Source organism: Mus musculus, chromosome X (genome assembly GCF_000001635.26).
Source record: "Mus musculus strain C57BL/6J chromosome X, GRCm38.p6 C57BL/6J".
In the NCBI taxonomy this organism is placed as follows: domain Eukaryota; kingdom Metazoa; phylum Chordata; class Mammalia; order Rodentia; family Muridae; genus Mus; species Mus musculus.
In genome coordinates this window covers 101,694,438-101,716,477 of record NC_000086.7, presented here as the reverse complement: position 1 = coordinate 101,716,477, position 22,040 = coordinate 101,694,438, and the positions used below count along the sequence as shown (strand labels likewise).

Below are 22,040 nucleotides of genomic sequence, written 5' to 3'. Positions count from 1 at the left end.
CGGGGAGCACATGATGAGCTGCTTCTTTCTTCTTAGTGGGCAAAAAGCACAGGGACACCGAGCCGTTCTCTCAGCTCTAAGCTCATCTCCCCTACCCCACAACTGACACATCACTTTTTCCCTTTCCCTCCCTGAAAATATTTTTTCTCTAAAAATACAACCTTGAGTCGAGCCCCGAGGTACCTTGCCAGCGGAGTCTCGCCCAACACCGGCAAGGGCCCACACAGGATTCCCCACGGGATCCTAAGACCTCTGGTGAGTGGAACACAGCGCCTGCCCCAATCCACTCACGTGGAACCTGAGACTGCGGCACATAGGGAAGCAGACTACCCGGGCCTGACCTGGGGCACAAGCACCTTCCGCTCCACTCGAGCCCCGAGGTACCTTGCCAGCGGAGGCGCCCAACACCCGCAAGGGCCCACACAGGATTCCACATGGGATCCTAAGACCTCTGGTGAGTGGAACACAACTCCTGCCAGGAGTCCGGTTCGAACACCAGATATCTGGGTACCTTCCCTGCAAGAAGAGAGCTTGCCTGCAGAGAATACTCTGCCCACTCAAACTAAGGAGAAAGCTACCCTCCCAGGTCTGCTTATAGAGGCTAACAGAGTCACCTGAAGAAAAAGCTCTTAACCGAGACAACTATAACAGCTAGCTTCAGAGATTACCAGATGGCGAAAGGCAAACGTAAGAATCTTACTAACAGAAATCAAGACCACTCACCATCATCAGAACGCAGCACTCCCACCCCACCTAGTCCTGGGCACCCCAACACAACCGAAAATCTAGACCCAGATTTAAAAACATTTCTCATGATGATGATAGAGGACATCAAGAAGGACTTTCATAAATCACTTAAAGAATTACAGGTGAGCACTGCTAGAGTTACAGGCCCTTAAAGAAAAGCAGGAAAACACAACCAAACAGGTAGAAGTCCTTAAAGAAAAACAGGAAAACACATCCAAACAGGTGATGGAAATGAACAAAACCATACTAAAACTAAAAAGGGAAGTAGACACAATAAAGAAAACCCAAAGCGAGGCAACGCTGGAGATAGAAACCCTAGGAAAGAGATCTGGAACCTTAGATGCGAGCATCAGCAACAGAATACAAGAAATGGAAGAGAGAATCTCAGGTGCAGAAGATTCCATAGAGAACATCGACACAACAGTCAAAGAAAATACAAAATGCAAAAGGATCCTAACTCAAAACATCCAGGAAATCCAGGACACAATGAGAAGACCAAACCTACGGATAATAGGAATTGATGAGAATGAAGATTTTCAACTTAAAGGGCCAGCTAATATCTTCAACAAAATAATTGAAGAAAACTTCCCAAACATAAAGAAAGAGATGCCCATGATCATACAAGAAGCCTACAGAACTCCAAATAGACTGGACCAGAAAAGAAATTCCTCCTGACACATAATAATCAGAACAACAAATGCACTAAATAAAGATAGAATATTAAAAGCAGTAAGGGAGAAAGGTCAAGTAACATATAAAGGAAGGCCTATCAGAATTACACCAGACTTTTCACCAGAGACTATGAAAGACAGAAGAGCCTGGACAGATGTTATACAGACACTAAGAGAACACAAATGCCAGCCCAGGCTAATATACCCGGCCAAACTCTCAATTACCATAGATGGAGAAACCAAAGTATTCCACAACAAAACCAAATTCACACAATATCTTTCCACGAATCCAGCCCTTCAAAGGATAATAACAGAAAAGAAGCAATACAAGGACGGAATTCACGCCCTAGAACAAACAAGAAAGTAATCCCTCAACAAACCAAAAAGAAGACAGCCACAAGAACAGAATGCCAACTCTAACAACAAAAATAATAGGAAGCAACAATTACTTTTCCTTAATATCTCTTAATATCAATGGACTCAATTCCCCAATAAAAAGACATAGACTAACAGACTGGCTACACAAACAGGACCCAACATTCTGCTGCTTACAGGAAACCCATCTCAGGGAAAAAGACAGACACTACCTCAGAGTGAAAGGCTGGAAAATAATTTTCCAAGCAAATGGTCTGAAGAAACAGGCTGGAGTAGCCATTCTAATATCAGATAAAATCGACTTCCAACCCAAAGTTATCAAAAAAGACAAAGAGGGACACTTCATACTCATCAAAGGTAAAATCCTCCAAGAGGAACTCTCAATTCTGAATATCTACGCTCCAAATGCAAGGGCAGCCACATTCATTAAAGACACTTTAGTAAAGCTCAAAGCACACATTGCACCTCACACAATAATAGTGGGAGACTTCAACACACCACTTTCATCAATGGACAGATCGTGGAAACAGAAACTAAACAGGGACACAGTGAAACTAACAGAAGTTATGAAACAAATGGACCTGACAGATATCTACAGAACATTTTATCCTAAAACAAAAGGATATACCTTCTTCTCAGCACCTCACGGGACCTTCTCCAAAATTGACCATATAATTGGTCACAAAACAGGCCTCAACAGATACAAAAATATTGAAATTGTCCCATGTATCCTATCAGACCACCATGGCCTAAGACTGATCTTCAATAACAACATAAATAATGGAAAGCCAACATTCACGTGGAAATTGAACAACACTCTTCTCAATGATACCTTGGTCAAGGAAGGAATAAAGAAAGAAATTAAAGACTTTTTAGAGTTTAATGAAAATGAAGCCACAATGTACCCAAACCTTTGGGACACAATGAAAGCATTTCTAAGAGGGAAACTCATAGCTCTGAGTGCCTCCAAGAAGAAACGGGAGAGAGCACATACTAGCAGCTTGACAACACATCTAAAAGCTCTAGAAAAAAAAGAAGCAAATTCACCCAAGAGGAGTAGACGGCAGGAAATAATCAAACTCAGGGGTGAAATCAACCAAGTGGAAACAAGAAGAACTATTCAAAGAATTAACCAAACGAGGAGTTGGTTCTTTGAGAAAATCAACAAGATAGATAAACCCTTAGCTAGACTCACTAGAGGGCACAGGGACAACATCCTAATTAACAAAATCAGAAATGAAAAGGGAGACATAACAACAGATCCTGAAGAAATCCAAAACACCATCAGATCCTTCTACAAAAGGCTATACTCAACAAAACTGGAAAACCTGGACGAAATGGACAAATTTCTGGACAGATACCAGGTACCAAAGTTGAATCAGGATCAAGTTGACCTTCTAAACAGTCCCATATCCCCTAAAGAAATAGAAGCAGTTATTAATAGTCTCCCAGCCAAAAAAAGCCCAGGACCAGACGGGTTTAGTGCAGAGTTCTATCAGACCTTCAAAGAAGATCTAATTCCAGTTCTGCACAAACTATTTCACAAGATAGAAGTAGAAGGTACTCTACCCAACTCATTTTATGAAGCCACTATTACTCTGATACCTAAACCACAGAAAGATCCAACAAAGATAGAGAACTTCAGACCAATTTCTCTTATGAATATCGATGCAAAAATCCTTAATAAAATTCTCGCTAACCGAATCCAAGAACACATTAAAGCAATCATCCATCCTGACCAAGTAGGTTTTATTCCAGGGATGCAGGGATGGTTTAATATATGAAAATCCATCAATGTAATCCATTATATAAACAAACTCAAAGACAAAAACCACATGATCATCTCGTTAGATGCAGAAAAGCATTTGACAAGATCCAACACCCATTCATGATAAAAGTTTTGGAAAGATCAGGAATTCAAGGCCCATACCTAAACATGATAAAAGCAATCTACAGCAAACCAGTAGCCAACATCAAAGTAAATGGAGAGAAGCTGGAAGCAATCCCACTAAAATCAGGGACTAGACAAGGCTGCCCACTTTCTCCCTACATTTTCAACATAGTACTTGAAGTATTAGCCAGAGCAATTCGACAACAAAAGGAGATCAAGGGGATACAAATTGGAAAAGAGGAAGTCAAAATATCACTTTTTGCAGATGATATGATAGTATATATAAGTGACCCTAAAAATTCCACCAGAGAACTTCTAAACCTGATAAACAGCTTCGGTGAAGTAGCTGGATATAAAATTAACTCAAACAAGTCAATGGCCTTTCTCTACACAAAGAATAAACAGGCTGAGAAAGAAATTAGGGAAACAACACCCTTCTCAATAGTCACAAATAATATAAAATATCTCGGCGTGACTCTAACTAAGGAAGTGAAAGATCTGTATGATAAAAACTTCAAGTCTCTGAATAAAGAAATTAAAGAAGATCTCAGAAGATGGAAAGATCTCCCATGCTCATGGATTGGCAGGATCAACATTGTAAAAATGGCTATCTTGCCAAAAGCAATCTACAGATTCAATGCAATCCCCATCAAAATTCCAACTCAATTCTTCAACGAATTAGAAGGAGCAATTTGCAAATTCATCTGGAATAACAAAAAACCTAGGATAGCAAAAACTCTTCTCAAGGATAAAAGAACCTCTGGTGGAATCACCATGCCTGACCTAAAGCTTTACTACAGAGCAATTGTGATTAAAACTGCATGGTACTGGTATAGAGACAGACAAGTAGACCAATGGAATAGAATTGAAGACCCAGAAATGAACCCACACACCTATGGTCACTTGATCTTCGACAAGGGAGCTAAAACCATCCAGTGGAAGAAAGACAGCATTTTCAACAATTGGTGCTGGCACAACTGGTTGTTATCATGTAGAAGAATGCGAATCGATCCATACTTATCTCCTTGTACTAAGGTCAAATCTAAGTGGATCAAGGAACTTCACATAAAACCAGAGACACTGAAACTTATAGAAGAGAAAGTGGGGAAAAGCCTTGAAGATATGGGCACAGGGGAAAAATTCCTGAACAGAACAGCAATGGCTTGTGCTGTAAGATCGAGAATTGACAAATGGGACCTAATGAAACTCCAAAGTTTCTGCAAGGCAAAAGACACCGTCAATAAGACAAAAAGACCACCAACAGATTGGGAAAGGATCTTTACCTATCCTAAATCAGATAGGGGACTAATATCCAACATATATAAAGAACTCAAGAAGGTGGACTTCAGAAAATCAAATAACCCCATTAAAAAATGGGGCTCAGAACTGAACAAAGAATTCTCACCTGAGGAATACCGAATGGCAGAGAAGCACCTGAAAAAATGTTCAACATCCTTAATCATCAGGGAAATGCAAATCAAAACAACCCTGAGATTCCACCTCACACCAGTCAGAATGGCTAAGATCAAAAATTCAGGTGACAGCAGATGCTGGCGTGGATGTGGAGAAAGAGGAACACTCCTCCATTGTTGGTGGGAGTGCAGGCTTGTACAACCACTCTGGAAATCAGTCTGGCGGTTCCTCAGAAAATTGGACATAGTACTACTGGAGGATCCAGCAATACCTCTCCTGGGCATATATCCAGAAGATTCCCCAACTGGTAAGAAGGACACATGCTCCACTATGTTCATAGCAGCCTTATTTATAATAGCCAGAAGCTGGAAAGAACCCAGATGCCCCTCAACAGAGGAATGGATACAGAAAATGTGGTACATCTACACAATGGAGTACTACTCAGCTATTAAAAAGAATGAATTTATGAAATTCCTAGCCAAATGGATGGACCTGGAGGGCATCATCCTGAGTGAGATAACACATTCACAAAGAACTCACACAATATGTACTCACTGATAAGTGGATATTAGCCCAAAACCTAGGATACCCAAGATATAAGATACAATTTCCTAAACACATGAAACTCAAGAAAAATGAAGACTGAAGTGTGGACACTATGCCCCTCCTTAGAAGTGGGAACAAAACACCCTTGGAAGGAGTTACAGAGACAAAGTTTGGAGCTGAGATGAAAGGATGGACCATGTAGAGACTGCCATATCCAGGGATCCACCCCATAATCAGCATCCAAACGCTGACACCATTGCATACACTAGCAAGATTTTATCGAAAGGACCCAGATGTAGCTGTCTCTTGTGAGACTATGCCGGGGCCTAGCAAACACAGAAGTGGATGCTCACAGTCAGCTAATGGATGGATCACAGGGCTCCCAATGGAGGAGCTAGAGAAAGTACCCAAGGAGCTAAAGGGATCTGCAACCCTATAGGTGGAATACATTATGAACTAACCAGTACCCCGGAGCTCTTGACTTTAGCTGCATATGTATTAAAAGATGGCCTAGTTGGCCATCACTGGAAAGAGAGGCCCATTGGACACGAAAACTTTATATGCCCCAGTACAGGGGAAAGCCAGGGCCAAAAAGGGGGAGTGGATGGGTAGGGGAGTGGGGGTGGGTGGCTATGGGGGACTTTTGGTATAGCATTGGAAATGTAAATGAGCTAAATACCTAATAAAAAATGGAAAAGAAAAAAAAACTGATGGCAATTAAAAAAAATACAATCTTGAAAATATTACCAGGCCAAAATAGCTCAGTGGTTGAATATTTGTACGGGTCTATGTGAGGCCCCGGTCCCATCCCTAGCACCTCAAAACAAAAACAAAACACACACACACACACACAAAAAAAAAAAGTCAAAATGCTCTCACACACATAAATATGCTTCTTCAAATACCTTCTTTCTCTTGGAAAGCGCTGGGTGGTGGTGGCACACACCTTTAATCCCAGAACTCGGAAGGCAGGGGCAGGCGGATTTCTGAGTTCTAAGCCAGCCTGGTCTACAAAGTGAGTTCCAGGACAGCCAGGACTACACAGAGAAACCCTGTCTCAAAAAAAAAAACCAAAACAAAACAAAACAAAAAAACCCTCCAGATGTGATTCTGGCATGGAGCGCAGCAGCAGTGGGTCGGCTGTGGGGGGGGGGGGGGTTGGGGGGGTTGCAGCGCGCTTGCCCCCCCCCCTCCCCGTCCCCCGTGCCTCTCCCTCTCGGACACAGCCCCACCCCTCTGCTCGCTGGGCCGTCCCAGCCGAACTATCCCCTGCAGCGCCAGCGCCAGTCGGCTCCAGGCGCCCCCAGCAGACCTCCATCATGGGCAGCCTTCCCCAGCGAAGGCCAATGGACAGGAGAATGGCCACGTGAAAAAAGCACTGGAGACTTAAACCCCAAGGGTGAAAGGGAGTCACCACCCTTGATGAGGCAGCTGGGCCTACTGGCGATGTCATCGAGCCAGCGGCCCCTAGCCAGGAAACTGAGGCCAAGCGGGAGGTCGCCCCCAAGGAGAACCCCAAGAAGAAGAAATTCTCTTTCAAGAAGCCTTTCAAGTTGAGTGGCCTGTCCTTCAAGAGAAATAGGAAGGAGGGTGGGATGATTCTTCAGCCTCCTCGCCAACAGAGGAAGAGCAGGAGCAGGGGGATCTCAGCGCCTGCAGCGATGAGGGCACTGCCCAAGAAGGGAAGGCCGCTGCCCCTGAGAGCCAAGAGCCCCAGGCCAAGGAGGCAAAGGCTAGTGCTGCCTCCAAGGAAGGAGACACAGAAGAGGAGGCAGGGCCCCAGGCTGCAGAGCCATCCACTGCACACCTGCCAGTGCTGAGCAGAATGAGTAAGGATGGGGACAGGTGGGTGATCTCTAAGCTGCAAAAACTGTGCTGTCCTTGTGAGGTCACTGCCTGGACCTTGTGCCCTGGCTGACTTCCTGTGCCCAGAAAGGAAGGGGCTTGTTGCCCCCTCCCAGCCACGTTCCCTTTTCACCTTCCTGTGGATTCTCCCATCAGCCATTTGGTCTTACTTTCTTAAGGCCAGTTGAAGACGGTCCCTTACGGTTTCCCAAGTTAGGTTAGTTTAGTGATGTGAAATGCCCTGTCCCTACCTCCTTCCCGAGCCCATCCCTGCAGAAGGCAGCTGCTGGGTTTCCAATTCTTTTCCAAGTTCGTTTTGTTTATCCTGCTTCTCAACCCCCTGAGCCAGAAGTGGGGGCTTATACTCCCAAACCCTGAGTGTCCAGCCTTTCCCCTGTTGAATTCTTAGTCTCTTATGCTGTGCCTAGTGGCACCTGGGCTGGGGAGGACATTGCCCCGTCTGGGTTTTTATAAATGTCTTACTCAGCCGGGCGTGGTGGCGCACGCCTTTAATCCCAGCACTCGGGAGGCAGAGGCAGGCGGATTTCTGAGTTCGAGGCCAGCCTGGTCTACAAAGTGAGCTCCAGGACAGCCAGGGCTATACAGAGAAACCCTGTCTCGAAAAACCAAAAAACCCAAAAAAAAAAAAATAATAAATGTCTTACTCAAGTCTCTGACTTGATAAGCAAGTGTTAGGGCTTCAGGAGGGAGGGAGGTCTGTAATGTGAAACAACTTCTTGTTATCTTTTTTTCCCCTCCCATTGTTGTAAATAACTTTTAATGGACAAACCCCAGATTTGTACTTTTTTTTTCTAACTGCTAAGACCATTCTTCCACCTGGATTTACTGTAACATTTGGAAAAGGAATAAATGTTGTCCCTTAAAAAAAAAGATACTCCAGATGTAAATGTGCATTATTAATGAAAGTAAAACCAGAGATAAAATTAAAAATCATATTTTCAGGGGAAAATGAGATTTTAGAACCTAAATGGGAAAATGAATTGACCTCTAGCTGGAGTATAACATGCTTTTGGCCTATGCAATCACTTGTTTCCGATAGCTCCCTATAGCTTAATGAAAATGAAAGCACTCCAAGCCATCTACCTCACCCTAACACTTTTTTCCTGAGTCTGTGATGCTTTGAAAATTCACAGGATAGCATGGATGTGGCCCAGTGGCAGAATGCTTGCCAGCATGTTCAAGGCCAAGGGTTCTAATCCCAATCCTACCAAACAGAAAAAACATGAATAAATACAGAAGGGGGAAGTATGTTCGTGCAAGGCATTGGAAAAACTCAGAAAACATTTTTAACTACCCTCCCTCCCATCCAAGATCAAACATGTAAGCTCTACCTTCCCCTCTGTAATTGCCTTGTTTGTTGGTTTTTGAGGTAAGAGTATCACATAGTTCAGTTGGGCCTTGAACTTGATATACTGAAAGTGGCCTTGAACTCCTAATTATCTGGCCTCTGCCTTCTGAGTGCTGGGATTAAATGTCCCATCACATTCAACTATGTTGGCTTACATCAGTGTAAACTAGGCTATGTCAAACCTAAAGTTATCTTGGCCACATATCCATCTTTGACCTGAGTTTAAGGACAGAAGCCAGAGCTGCTCTGAGTTTGAAGGAGCACTCTGCCAGTTAACTACTAGGATTTAAGGAGAGCACAAAGGCTTGGCACTTTGGCTGGATGGCTAGAGGGAGAGAAAGGAGGGGAACCAGGAGGTGACCTCATTACTCTGCATGTGCATCCCCACTTTGGGTCAGAAAGCTTCATTCAGCCAGACTCCTTCATCCCCTTGGGAGTCTCCAGTATCCACCAGACAGATGAACATGCAAAAGAAAATGTGCAAATCCCATACAAGCAAGCGCATGAGCAGCATGTATCCAGTCTTACATTTTTCAACTTTTGCCGCAATGTGCTTTTTCTGAGAAAGCCCCCCAATTTTTTGTCCACTATCAGCTGAAAGGACAATAGTTGATTCGTACAATGAAAATTGGTATCATCAAGCAGCTGACAGAAAGTGAAACTCAAGAAGAGCTATCACAGGGTAGCACCCATCAACAAGACTGCATGGGCAGGCTGCATACTGCTACCTTCTGAATGGCTCCATCTAGGGTCACCAGTAAGACTGTCACAGGTACAGAGAATTTTCATAAGGGTTCTTGGAGGCTAGGTTGCCTGAGCATCTAAGACAAGTGCAGTCTAAAGATTGGTATAGGGTGGGAAACTCTAAGGTCAAAGTCCACCTTGACTAGATAAGCCTCCAAGCTCGGGGCAATCTGGAGGACTCCCTTCACTGGCAGGGCTTCTTCTCTGCCCTTGTTTGAGGAATTCTAAGCTCCGAGACATGCCTCTACCTGAGGAATGTCATGTAGCCTTAGTTAGATTAAAGGATCAATTTCCCCATCTCCTATTAAAAACCTGTTAGCAGCTAGTATCTGAGATTCCTGAAATGCTTCCTCACGCTAATGAGGCATTTTGGTGCTTTAAGCCTTCAGCCAATGACCTTTGTCCATCATGGATGTTTCTACCCACAGCCCCTCAAAATTTTATAAGCCTCAAATCACCAAAAGTAAAGTTGATCTGACTCCCCACAACTGGCCCTGGTGTACTCACAGGGCTTCTGAACCCCACCCCCAGGCCCTTTGCCCTCATGGATCAACTAACTATCCACGAGGCTAGTAAAGTCCATATCCCCAGCAGCACCTTCACTCAATTTCTAAGTCAAACCTAGTCTTTTTTGCCTTCTTCCAAGACCCACAGTACCAATAACTTCAACCAGAGACTTTGGAACCAACAGTTAAGCGCCATTTATTTAACAAGTTTATCAAACATTTGTTATGCCAGGCGGTGGTGGTACACACCTTTAGTCCCAGCCCTTGGGAGGTAGAGGTAGATGGTTTTCTTAGTTTGAGGCCAGTTTGCTTTAAAGAACCAGTTCCAGAACAGCCAGGACTATACAGAGAAACCCTGTCTCAAAAGAAAAAAAAAAAAAAAAAAAGCCGGGCGTGGTGGCACACGGCTTTATTCCCAGCTCTTGGGAAGAAAAGGTAGGTGAATATGAATTTGAGGCCAGCCTGCTTTATAAGCCAGTTCCAGAACAGCCAGGGCTATACAGAGAAACCCTGTCTCAAAAGAACAAAAGAGAAAAAAGAAAAAGAAAAAAAAAAAGCCGGGCGTGGTGGCACACGGCTTTATTCCCAGCTCTTGGGAAGAAAAGGTAGGTGAATATGAGTTTGAGGCTAGCCTGCTTTATAAGCCAGTTCCAGAACAGCCAGGGCTATACAGAGAAACCCTGACTCAACAAAAAGAAAAAAGAAAAAAGAAAAAAGAAAAAGAAAAAGAAAAAGAAACAAACACTGCAGGGGGATTGAACATTGGGGAATGCTGATATACTGGAACATAAGGAAAATGGACAGTGGCGCTCCCTAACCAGTGGCAATTTGCAAAAAGGCCCTTTTCACTTTCCTGCCTTTGCCCCTCTGCCTCTGCCTCTGCCTCTGCCTCTGCCTCTGCCTCTGCCTCTGCCTCTGCCCCTGCCCCTTCCTCTACTTGAAGCCATGCCTTTTCGGGGACAAACAGGCTGGCCCGATGGAATGGGCTCATCAGATGTACCTGGCAGGCTGGGCATATCCTGTGAGTCACCCCTATCCTGTGGGTCAGCCAGATCCTGTGGGTCAGCCCGATCCTGTGGGTCAGCCCCATCCTGTGGGTCAGCCCCATCCTGTGGGTCAGCCCTACGGCGTTTCCTACGAGGCTTACTTGATGACATACATATGAATCTGTTCTTTCTCTTTCTTTTCCTTTGTTGTGCCAGCAGATATGCAGCCCTTTTCTTTTTGGCTTCCTCAGCTGTAATTTCTTGCTCGGGCTCCCCCATAGCAGCCTCAGTCTCCACCTCCCCCATAGCAGCCTCAGTCTCCATCTCCCCCTTAGCAGCCTCGGGCTCGGGCTCCCCTTTGGCTTCAGATTCGGGCTCCCCCTTGGCCTCAGTCTCCATCTCCCCCTTGGCTTCAGATTCGGGCTCCCCCTTGGCCTCAGTCTCCATCTCCCCCTTGGCTTCAGATTCGGACTCCCCCTTGGCCTCAGTCTCCATCTCCCCCTTGGCTTCAGATTCGGACTCCCCCTTGGCCTCAGTCTCCATCTCCCCCTTGGCTTCAGATTCGGGCTCCCCCTTGGCCTCAGTCTCCATCTCCCCCTTGGCTTCAGATTCGGGCTCCCCCTTGGCCTCAGTCTCCATCTCCCCCTTGGCTTCAGATTCGGACTCCCCCTTGGCCTCAGTCTCCATCTCCCCCTTGGCTTCAGATTCGGACTCCCCCTTGGCCTCAGTCTCCATCTCCCCCTTGGCTTCAGATTCGGACTCCCCCTTGGCCTCAGATTCGGGCTCCCCCTTGGCCTCAGATTCGGGCTCCCCCTTGGCCTCTGATTCAGGCTCCCCCTTGGCCTCTGATTCAGGCTCCCCCTCTGGCTCAAGCTCACTTGATGTCTGGTTGGAACTCCCACAAACATCCCATATTTCACAAACATCATGAGGTGAAGTCGAGTCAGAACCAATACATTCAACCCCCTCTTTTTCAAGCACCGACATTTGGGGCTCATCACTTTTCTGCTTAGTATTCTTCAAATCAGGGCTGCCATCATCATCATCATCAATAACAATTAGTGGAAGCTTCTGACCTCCGGGACGATCAATGTCAGAAGTCTCATCTGAAATTCAAGAGACATCTATAAATACACTCCTGTTCACTCTATATACAGACATCGGCAGGATATTGAGCACAAATTAAACTAAAAGTGGTTGAGTACTTGGACATTCTAAATCACAATTAAAAATCAGTTGTAGATTGTTTCCCCCCTTTTTTGTATTTGACTGAGAGCAATAACAGATAAACTTAGCAATGAAAGTATTATGCCCACTTTGAAATCACCTGTCTAAACAGCATGAGCTCAGTTGTTCCTAAAGACAAATCTGCTGCCTTGTGGTCCATAGCAAAATAAGGGGAATTACTTCAATAAAGTGGCATTTCATGTATCTCAAAAGTTAAAGTTCTCTAGCTTAGCAACTTGTTTATTTAGTCAGTTGTGGCCTGACTGAACTTTTGGAACCCACTACCTTGTACAATAATATATGGAGATAGTAGTTGGCACTGTTCACACTGTTAACCTCCCCCCAGCCCAGTCTCCACCAAGCTGGGAAGACTCCTCTTCCTTGTCATTCCTACCTCTAAAGGATGGTAAAAAAGGAAGAGGGAGGAGCACAGCTCTAGATGGATAGAATTCTATCCAGAGTCAAAGGCAGCAGAAAGAGTGGCAACTGTGTTAGGAAATAAACCAAGGTGTAGGGACCCAGCCATATCAACATCCAATACTTGATGGAGAAAGAAATGGTGGCACTGGATATGAAAGCATAAGAAACTTAAAGTTTGCAGAATCTGATTCTAAAACTACCACATGTAATAAGGCTTCAGAGCTCAGTTGTTTCTCTAAACAGAGATGATACTTGCCTCCACTGCTTATTTCACAGACTGTAGTGTTCTTTTCGTCACTGGTATTGTCGGAGTCGGATTCGGAGTCAATCACGACACAGCTAAGTAATAAGGTGGGGGAAAAAAAGAAAATATGAGCACATTCTGCTCTTTAAGACATTTTCCCATATTTCTTACAATAAGCAGGATCACTTGTTAACTTTTGGTTGTTTCCTATATCAACTCTGTCCCCCTTCATTGAAAATGACTCTATCTTTCAATTATTCCTGATTTTCCCATCTCTCTATATACATTTCCTCCTCTTGCAAACTTCCAAAAGGAGGCATCTGTCAGGTACTGAGAATAAACTGGGCCTTGTCAGAGTGCCAGTACTCAAATAGTTGTGGTGGAAGTGAAAAACTCATCAGGAGGATTATCATTTTCATCAACTTTGAGACACATTTGTATAAGAGTGCAGAGTCACAAAGGAAAGGTTCTCACTCTGACCCCTTGTGTCAACTTGACACAAACATATCACTGTTAAGCCACAACCTTTCCTCTCTTATGCATCACCAAGATCACATATTAATAAACACTACAATATAAACATTCAAGGGCTGGAGGGATGGCTCAGCACTTAAGAACAATGACTATTCTTCCAGAGGTCCTGAGTTCAAATCCAAGCAACGACATGGTGGCTCACAACCATCTGTAATGGGATCTGATGATGCCCTCTTCTGGTGTGTGTCTGAAGACAGTTACAGTGTACTTATATAATAAATAAATCTTTTTTAAAAATTCAAAAATCTAAAAGTCCCAGTCTTTAAAATTCCAAACACTTAAATTCAATCTCGCACTTGGGAGAAGGCAGAGGCAGGTGGATTTCTGAGTTTGAGGCCAGCCTGGTCTACAGAGTGAGTTCCAGGACAGAAGTTGATAAACCTTTGCTATCCTATGTACTACTCTAGCCTTAAAGAATCTTTCTTCTAAGCTAGGTGTGATGGTACATACGTTCGATTGCAGCATTCAGGAAGCAGATCTCTGTAAGTTCAAGGCCAGTTTAGTTTACAAAGGAAGTTCCAGGATAGCCAGGCTACTTAGAAAGGCCCTGTCTCAGACACAAACAAACAAACAGAGTCTGTCTTCTATGGGCTGGAGAGATAGCTAAGCAATTAAGAACACTTGCTGTTCCTTTTTTTTTAGTTATTTTTGGTTTCTCTCTTTTTTTGTTTTTTGTTTTTGTTTGTTTTTCAAGACAGGGTTTCTCTGTATAGCCCTGCTGTCTTGGAACTCACTTTGTAGACCAGGCTGGCCTCGAACTCAGAAATCCACCTGCCTCTGCCTCCCAAGTGCTGGGATTAAAGGCGTGTGCCACCACCACCCAGCGCTGCTCCTTTTAAAAGTTTTCATTTTTATTATTTATCTCGTGTGTGCGTGTGTGTTGCCTGCATGTATGTGTATGTACTATGTGCATGCAGTGTGTTTAGAGTCCAGAAGAGGGAATCAGATCCTCTGTGACTGGAGTTATAGACAGTTGTGAGCCACTATGTGGGTGTTGGGAATCAAACCTTGGTCTTCTGGAAGATCAGCCAGTGCTATTAACCACTAAGCCATCTCTCCAGCCCACACTTGCTCCTCTTGCAGAGGACCCTAGTTTGGTTCTTAGAACCCACATGGTAGCTTATAATTGGTTTATAACTCTGGTTTCAGGGTGTCCAATATTTCTCCTAGCCTTCACAGGTACTAAGCGCACATACATAAAAGTAGGTAAATGCTTATATACATAAAATAAAGAAACCATTTTTTTAAGTCTTCTTGGTTGGCATGGTGGCACATGCCTTTAATCCCAGAACTCAAAAGACAGAGGCCATGTGATCTCTGCTAGTTTGAGACCAGCCTTGTCTACATAGTGAGTTAGCCAGAGCTATATAGAATTCTGTTTCAAAAAAAAAAAGAGGCCTCTCTTAATTTCAAGCACATGATCATCTTTTGGGTCTGATCCCATTTTTATCCATTCCTCACTTGCTTTTTCCACAACCTACTGGGCTATAAAGTTCTAAATGCTTAAGCACCTTGATTTTCCTAACAGTGAGCTATTTGAATTGGACATCAATAGAATCACAGAACACTCATGAGATCACCTGGAGGCAGGATCACAGAAGACAAGATCAGAGGAAAAAATGTCTACTTTACTGATAGAAACTGGAAAATCATGGTTCAAGACATTTTAAAAAACTAATTAGCTGAACATGATGGTGTATGCCTATAATCTTAGCACTTAAGCAGATGCTACAAGTTCAAATGCAACCTTATCTATATTTTTAGTTCCAATCTGAGCTACATAGTGAGACCCAGACTCAAAAAGCCAAAAACTAGCCAAGCACGGTGATACAGACCTTTAATCCCAGCAATCAGGAAACAGGAGCAGCCAGATCTCTATTAGAGGCCAGCCTAGTCTACAGAGAGTTCCAGGACAGCCAGGGCTACACAGTGAGACTGTTTCAAAAAAGCCAAAAACTATAAATAAAAAAAGTCAAGTTTCAACAATTCTCCCACTTACCTAGCCTTTCTCTGTTTTGGCAGTTCAGGCATGTCTAAGTCAAAAAAAGAAGAAGCATTAAGAAGCATGATAAAATCTAGTAGATCATATGTATTTTATTCCTGAAAATTAGTTTATAAATTAGTGCTAGTCAAATTTAAGTTTCCCTAAGACTGGGGACATAGGTCAGTTGTAGAGTACTTACTTACCTTAGACTCTATGTCCAGCAATAAATAGACAAAGGGGGGATGGAAATAGAAGAGACAAAAGAATGAAAGACATGAAAGACAGAGAGGAAATAAAAGAAGATCCAGGAACCAAAAAGAGGTAAACAACACAAAAGGGAAACATGAAGATCTTCCCCTGCTCTTTAAAGCAGGGAACGAAGCTGTAACAACCCTGACAGAACACAAGAGGGGTCAAAGCTAGGACCAAATCAAGCCAAGTGTCTCAAATCTCATTTCAGTTATCTCTACAAAGACATTTAACACACACATTACTGTTGAAAGAGGGCTCTACTCACATTCTTTTCTTTTTCAATTTATTTTTCATTAGATATTTTCTTTATATTCATTTCAAGTGTTATCCTGAAAGTTCCCTATACCTTCCTTCCTCCCTGCTCCCCTACCCACCCACTCCCACTTCTTGGCCCTGGCGTTCCCCTGTACTGGGGCATATAAAGTTTGCAATTCCAAGGGGCCTCTCTTCCCAGTGATGGCCGACTAGGCCATCTGCTACATATGCAGCTAGAGATACGAGCTCTGGGGGTACTGGTTAGTTCATATTGTTGTTCCACCTATAGGGTTGCAGACCCCTTCAGTTCCTTGGGTACTTTCTCTAGCTTCTCCATTGGGGGCCCTGTGTTCCATCTTATAGATGACTGTGAGCATCCACTTCTGTATTTGCTAGGCACTGTCATAGCCTCATACGAGACAGCTATAACAGGGTCCCTTCAGCAAAATCTTTGTGGCATATGCAATAGTGTCTGGGTTTGGTGGCTGATGCACTCACTGATAAGTGGATATTAGCCCAGAAACATAGAACACCCAAGATACAATTTGCAAAACACAAGAAAATCAAGAAGAGGGAAGACCAATGGATGGATAATTCATTCCTCCTTAGAATAGGGAACAAAATACCCATGTAAGGAGTTACAGAGACAAAGTTTGGAGCTAAGACGAAAGGATGGACTATCCAGAGACTACCCCACCCGGGGATCCATCCCATAATCAGTCTACTCACATTCTTTACTGCTGCTGCTGCTGCTGCTGCTGCTGCTGCTGCTGCTGCTGCTGCTGCTGCTGGTGGTGCTGCTGCCACTGGTGCTGCCACTGCCACTGGTGCTGCAGCTGCCACTGCTGCTGCCACTGCTACTGCTGCTGCTGCTGCTGCCTGAATCCATGTTCAGAAAATAACTAGAGAGAGAAAAAGAGATTTTTAAAATGAGGGCTACCAACAACATAGTCCATAAGGTATCAATGTCGGGAACAACCAGTTTCTGAAATGCAACATCAGAAAATGCTTTAAGTCATTAAATGAGTTCAGGTTGGTCTTAATAGCAAGACGTTACCCACAAACCAAAATAAAGATAATGTCTTAGATTAGATCCTGGCTGGCTTTAAACCCTCATATAATGGAAGATGACCTTGAAGTTTTTATCCTCCTCCCTCTTTCCCCTCTTAAGGACTGGGATTACAGTACTGTGCCTGCCAAACCCAGCTTTAATGCAATGCTGGTGACTGAACCCAGGGTTTGATGCAGAGTAGGCAGATACTCTTATCAACTGAGCTACATCCCAACCCCTATAATTTACTCTTTTAAAAAAGGTGAGTGTGGTGTTGCATGCTGTCATCTCAGAATTTGGAAATCTGATGCAAGAGGATCCCTAAGAATTTGGGCCCAGCATAGACTTTATAATGAAACTCTGGTCCAGCTGTGTTAGAGAGACTCTCCCCCAAAAAATCCCCCAAATATTTACTTTTTGTAGATTAAGAAAAAGTCAAAAAAAAAAAAAAAAAAGCCAGGTGGTGGTGGCGCACGCCTTTAGTTAAATCCCAGCACTTGGGAGGCAGAGGCAGGAGGATTTCTGAGTAGCCTGGTCTACAAAGTGAGTTCCTGGACAGCCAGGGCTAAACAGAGAAACCCTGTCTCTAACAAAACAAACAAACAAACAAACAAACAAAAAACTAAAAAACCAAAAAAAAAAAAAAAAGAAAACCCCAAAAAACAAAAAACAAACAAACAAAAAAGCCAAAAGCATATAGTGGATCCTTAATCCACTTCAAGCTTTATTTCAACATGAGTAGTTTTTTGCTCAACCCCTATTCTCCCTAAAGCTGCTCTTATGGTGTGACAGCCACAGCTGAAGTCACCCCTGCAGCCGAACTCGATCTAGCTGCAGCTCAGACTGGCTGGATCCGGCGCGGGGGAGGGGGGGAGTCTTTCTGAGCTCACTCTAGTCTGGCCTAGCCTCAACGAGCGAGCTACTCCGGGACCCGCCGCAAGAGGGAGCCACAGGAGGCCTCGCGACAGCCCCTCTTACTGCGCAATGGCCCGCTCTGTCTCCACGGCTTCCCATTGGCTGCGCAGACCTCGGGCTTCTCCAACATTCCTGTGAGATCCTGCGTCCCATCCCAAGAGCTGCCGCCATTTTCTGGAATTTTCGAGAAACGTAACTGCGCTCCTCACCTCTGGGAGCTTCCACCAATCAGGCTTCGATCCTGCCCCTCACTCCTCCTGCTAGGCCACTAACTACTACACTGGCTATGGTCGTCCTAACTGTTCCCTTGGTCTGACACCCTAAGCCTCAATTTACCAAGTAGTCCCCTGCCCCGCCAACACAGCAACATTTCTACCCTCTTGGGACATCTCCACGAAGCTGTGGCCTCCCAACTATGTGCAGGCCGAGATGCACCATTCTTCCAAGGCATGCTAAGACTAGGCACAAGACTAGGTTCCAAGCCACCGTTGTCCCTGTCCCAGACTCGGCCTTTTCCGTCGCGTGTCCCACCCGCCTCGGCTTTTTCCGTCGCCCGTGTCCCGCGGAACCCCTCGGCTTTTTCCGGCGCCTGTGTCCCGACACCCCTCGGCTTTCTCCGTCGCCCGCGCCCCCCCCTCGGCTTTTTCCCGCGCTCGTGTCCCGAGCACCCCCCTCGGCTTTTTCCCGCGCCCGTGTCCCGCCACCCCTCGGCTTTTTCCGTTGCCGGCGTCCCGCCACCCCTAGGCTTTTCCGTCGCGTGTCCCACCTTCCTCGGCTTTTTCCGTCGCCCGTCCCACCCTCCTCGGCTTTTTCCGTCGCCCGTGTCCTGCGCCCCCCTCGGCTTTTTCCCGCGCCCCTGTCCCGCCACCCCTCGACTTTTTCCGTCGCTCGTGTCCCGCGGAACCCCTCGGCTTTTTCCGGCGCCTGTGTCCCGACACCCCTCGGCTTTCTCCGTCGCCCACGCCCCCCCCCTCGGCTTTTTCCCGCGCCCGCGCCCGCGTCCCGCCACCCCAAGGCTTTTCCGTCGCGTGTCCCACCCTCTTCGGCTTTTTCTGCCACTCGTGTCCCGACACCCCTCGGCTTTTTCCGGCGCCTCCCCCCCTCGGCTTTTTCCGGCGCCCGTGTCCCGCCCCTCCTCGGCTTTTTCCCGCGCCTGTGTCCCAACCCCCCTTGGCTTTTTCCCGCGCCCGTGTCCCGCCCCCCCCTCGGCTTTTTCCGGCGCCCGTGTCCCGCCCCCCCTCAGCTTTCTCCGGCGCCCGTGTCCCGCCACCCCTCGGCTTTTTCCCGCGCTTCCCCCCCCCCTCGGCTTTTTCCCGCGCCCGTGTCCCGCCACCCCTCGGCTTTCTCCGCCGCTCGTGTCCCGCCACCCCTCGGCTTTTTCCGGCGCCCATCACCACCCTGCCTCGGCCTTCTCTGTCACCTGTAGTCTGTGCCCGCCACAGCCCCGCCCCGCCCCCCTCTCCTTCTTCATCGTCCGCGGCCCCCTTCCTCAGCCGCTGCCTTCCTCGCGCCCTTCTCAAGACCACCTATCCTCCTCCGCCGAGTAACCGACGGCCATCGGCCATGTCTGCCCCCGCAACCCCACGACCATCTCAAGACTCAAGAGTCTATGGGCCCTGCCGCCGCACCCCCACTTCCTCATGCCCTTCTCAAAACCACCCCACTCGAGTGCCGCCATCGGCCCTGTCCGCCCCCACATCCTCACGACCGTCGTCTCAAGTCTCAAAACCACCTCACTCCGGCGTCTACCAGTCCGCCATCAGCCCTGTCCGCCCCCCATCCTCACGACCGTCGTCTCAAGTCTCAAAAACCACCCCAACTCGGGCGTCTACCAGTCCGCCATCAGCCCTGTCCGCCCCCACATCCTCACGACCGTCGTCTCAAGTCTCAAAACCACCTCACTCCGGCGTCTACCAGTCCGCCATCAGCCCTGTCCGCCCCCCATCCTCACGACCGTCGTCTCAAGTCTCAAAAACCACCCCAACTCGGGCGTCTACCAGTCCGCCATCAGCCCTGTCCGCCCCCCATCCTCACGACCGTCGTCTCAAGTCTCAAAACCACCTCACTCCGGCGTCTACCAGTCCGCCATCAGCCCTGTCCGCCCCCCATCCTCACGACCGTCGTCTCAAGTCTCAAAACCACCTCACTCCGGCGTCTACCAGTCCGCCATCAGCCCTGTCCGCCCCCCATCCTCACGACCGTCGTCTCAAGTCTCAAAAACCACCCCAACTCGGGCGTCTACCAGTCTGCCATCAGCCCTGTCCGCCCCCCATCCTCACGACCGTCGTCTCAAGTCTCAAAACCACCTCACTCCGGCGTCTACCAGTCCGCCATCAGCCCTGTCCGCCCCAGCATCCTCACGACCGTCTCGAGACTCTCTGAAGATCACCCCACTCGGTGACTAATGGTTGTCCGCGTCCCGCCCGGCACCCCAGTTCCTCAAGAGCTTCTCAAGGGCTTCGCATCAAACCCAAGGTCCCAGCTACACCCCCGGCCCCACTCGGCACTTTTTTTCTGTGTGGGAAAACGGTCCGAAGGTTGCCAAGTTCCCACACAGAACCGAAGGCCCATTTGCGTACCTGTTCTCCCGTGTCCGGGTCCGCGTCTGGTCCGGTCTGATCTGGCCTGGCAGAAGGTCTCAACCGCCAACGGCTCCCCGAGCGGTCTAAAATGGGCGCGCGCGCCCCGCGCCTTTTATAGGGCAGTGCCCCCAGGGACCATGGGAACTGACGTGTTCCCGCCTTTTCTGCCCCCACCTACCACGCATGATCATAAGGCAAATTTGAATTCTAGAATTATGAATTTGTGATACCAACTCCAGTGTTTCTGGTACTGGATATCACTGCACCGCACTGAAGTGCGCCATTTGAATATAGAGTTGTAACTCAAGTCCGAATCTGCCACTAACGGGTAAAGGTCTCAAGCAACCCACGCATCCATTTTGTTTTTGAGATCTGGTCTGTGTAGACCAGGCCGGCCGGGAATTCATAATCCTCCTTTGCCTTTAGAGCCATGGGATTACAAATGTGTACCACTATCCCCGGCTTCTAGCAACTTTCTGATTGACTGAAAAAATACCAAATTGTCTTTTTTTTTTCTTTTTTTTTTCTTTTTTTTTTTTTTTTTTTTTTTTGGTTTTTCGAGATAGGGTTTCTCTGTGTAGTCTTGGCTGTCCTGGACCTCACTCTGTAGACCAGGCTGGCCTCGAACTCAGAAATCTGCCTGCCTCTGCCTCCCAAGTGCTGGGATTAAAGGCATGCACCACCAAGCCTTGTGACCTACCTTGCTTGAACTCCCAAATGTTTACAAAGTTCGTCTACCTAGTCTACCGTAAGCACTTGCAGAAAAGGACTATTTAGACCCCTAGATGAGAGAAAGGAGGAGCAACGGAAAAACATCTAGCGACAAAGAACTATGGTGCTGGCCTCAAGAACTGTCAGACCCTGGAGAAAAAAAAAAGTTGGTTACTTTAAACTTCCCAGTGTCCGTTCCAAACACAAGAAAAAGCTAGTGCTTTTTCCACTGTTCTTCCCCTGGCAGACACCTATATACTTCACAATTATTATTTTCTTTTTTTTTGCCACACCATACAAAAGAAACATCCCATGCATTTGCTTTTAGGTGTTACGTATTGTTCTAGGTGTTCTGTGTGGGCTTAAAATTGAGGGGCTAGGCATGGTGGTGCAGACCTTTAAGCCTTAATTCCAGGATTTGAGAAGTAGAGGGAGGCAGACTCTATTGAGTCTGCATAGTGAGTTCCAGAACAGCCACATAGTGAAACCTGTCTCGGGAAAGAAAAAAGTAGGTGAGGGGCTGGAGAGATGTTTATTTCCGTGGTTGAGAGCACTTGTTCTTACAGAGGACCTGGGTTTAATTCCCAGCACCCAATCAGTGTCTCACAACCACCCATAACTCCAGTTCTAGGGAATCTAGTGCCCTCTTCTGACCTCCTGAGGCACCAGGCACACACATGATATACAGACACACATGCAAGCAAAACCACATACATATAAAATAAATTTAAAAGTAAAATCTAAATAACCTAATAAATTAAATTTTTTTTAA

The 22,040-nt window shown here is 46.3% G+C and overlaps 1 protein-coding gene and 1 pseudogene across 1 annotated transcript; one reads left to right on the top strand and one right to left on the bottom strand.

Annotated features, from left to right (window-relative positions):
* On the top strand, window positions 6,973-8,370 carry Marcksl1-ps5 (MARCKS-like 1, pseudogene 5; annotated as a pseudogene).
* Window positions 10,279-20,642, bottom strand: Gm52429 (predicted gene, 52429). The gene is made up of 5 exons (NM_001382234.1): window positions 20,555-20,642; window positions 16,739-16,911; window positions 15,518-15,551; window positions 12,997-13,079; window positions 10,279-12,199 (listed from the first exon to the last, which is right to left on the bottom strand). The coding sequence occupies exons 2-5, from the start codon at window positions 16,896-16,898 to the stop codon at window positions 10,953-10,955; spliced, it is 1,524 nt and encodes a 507-aa protein (NP_001369163.1). The 5' UTR covers window positions 16,899-16,911; window positions 20,555-20,642; the 3' UTR covers window positions 10,279-10,952.
* Between the last annotated feature and the right edge of the window lie 1,398 nt (window positions 20,643-22,040).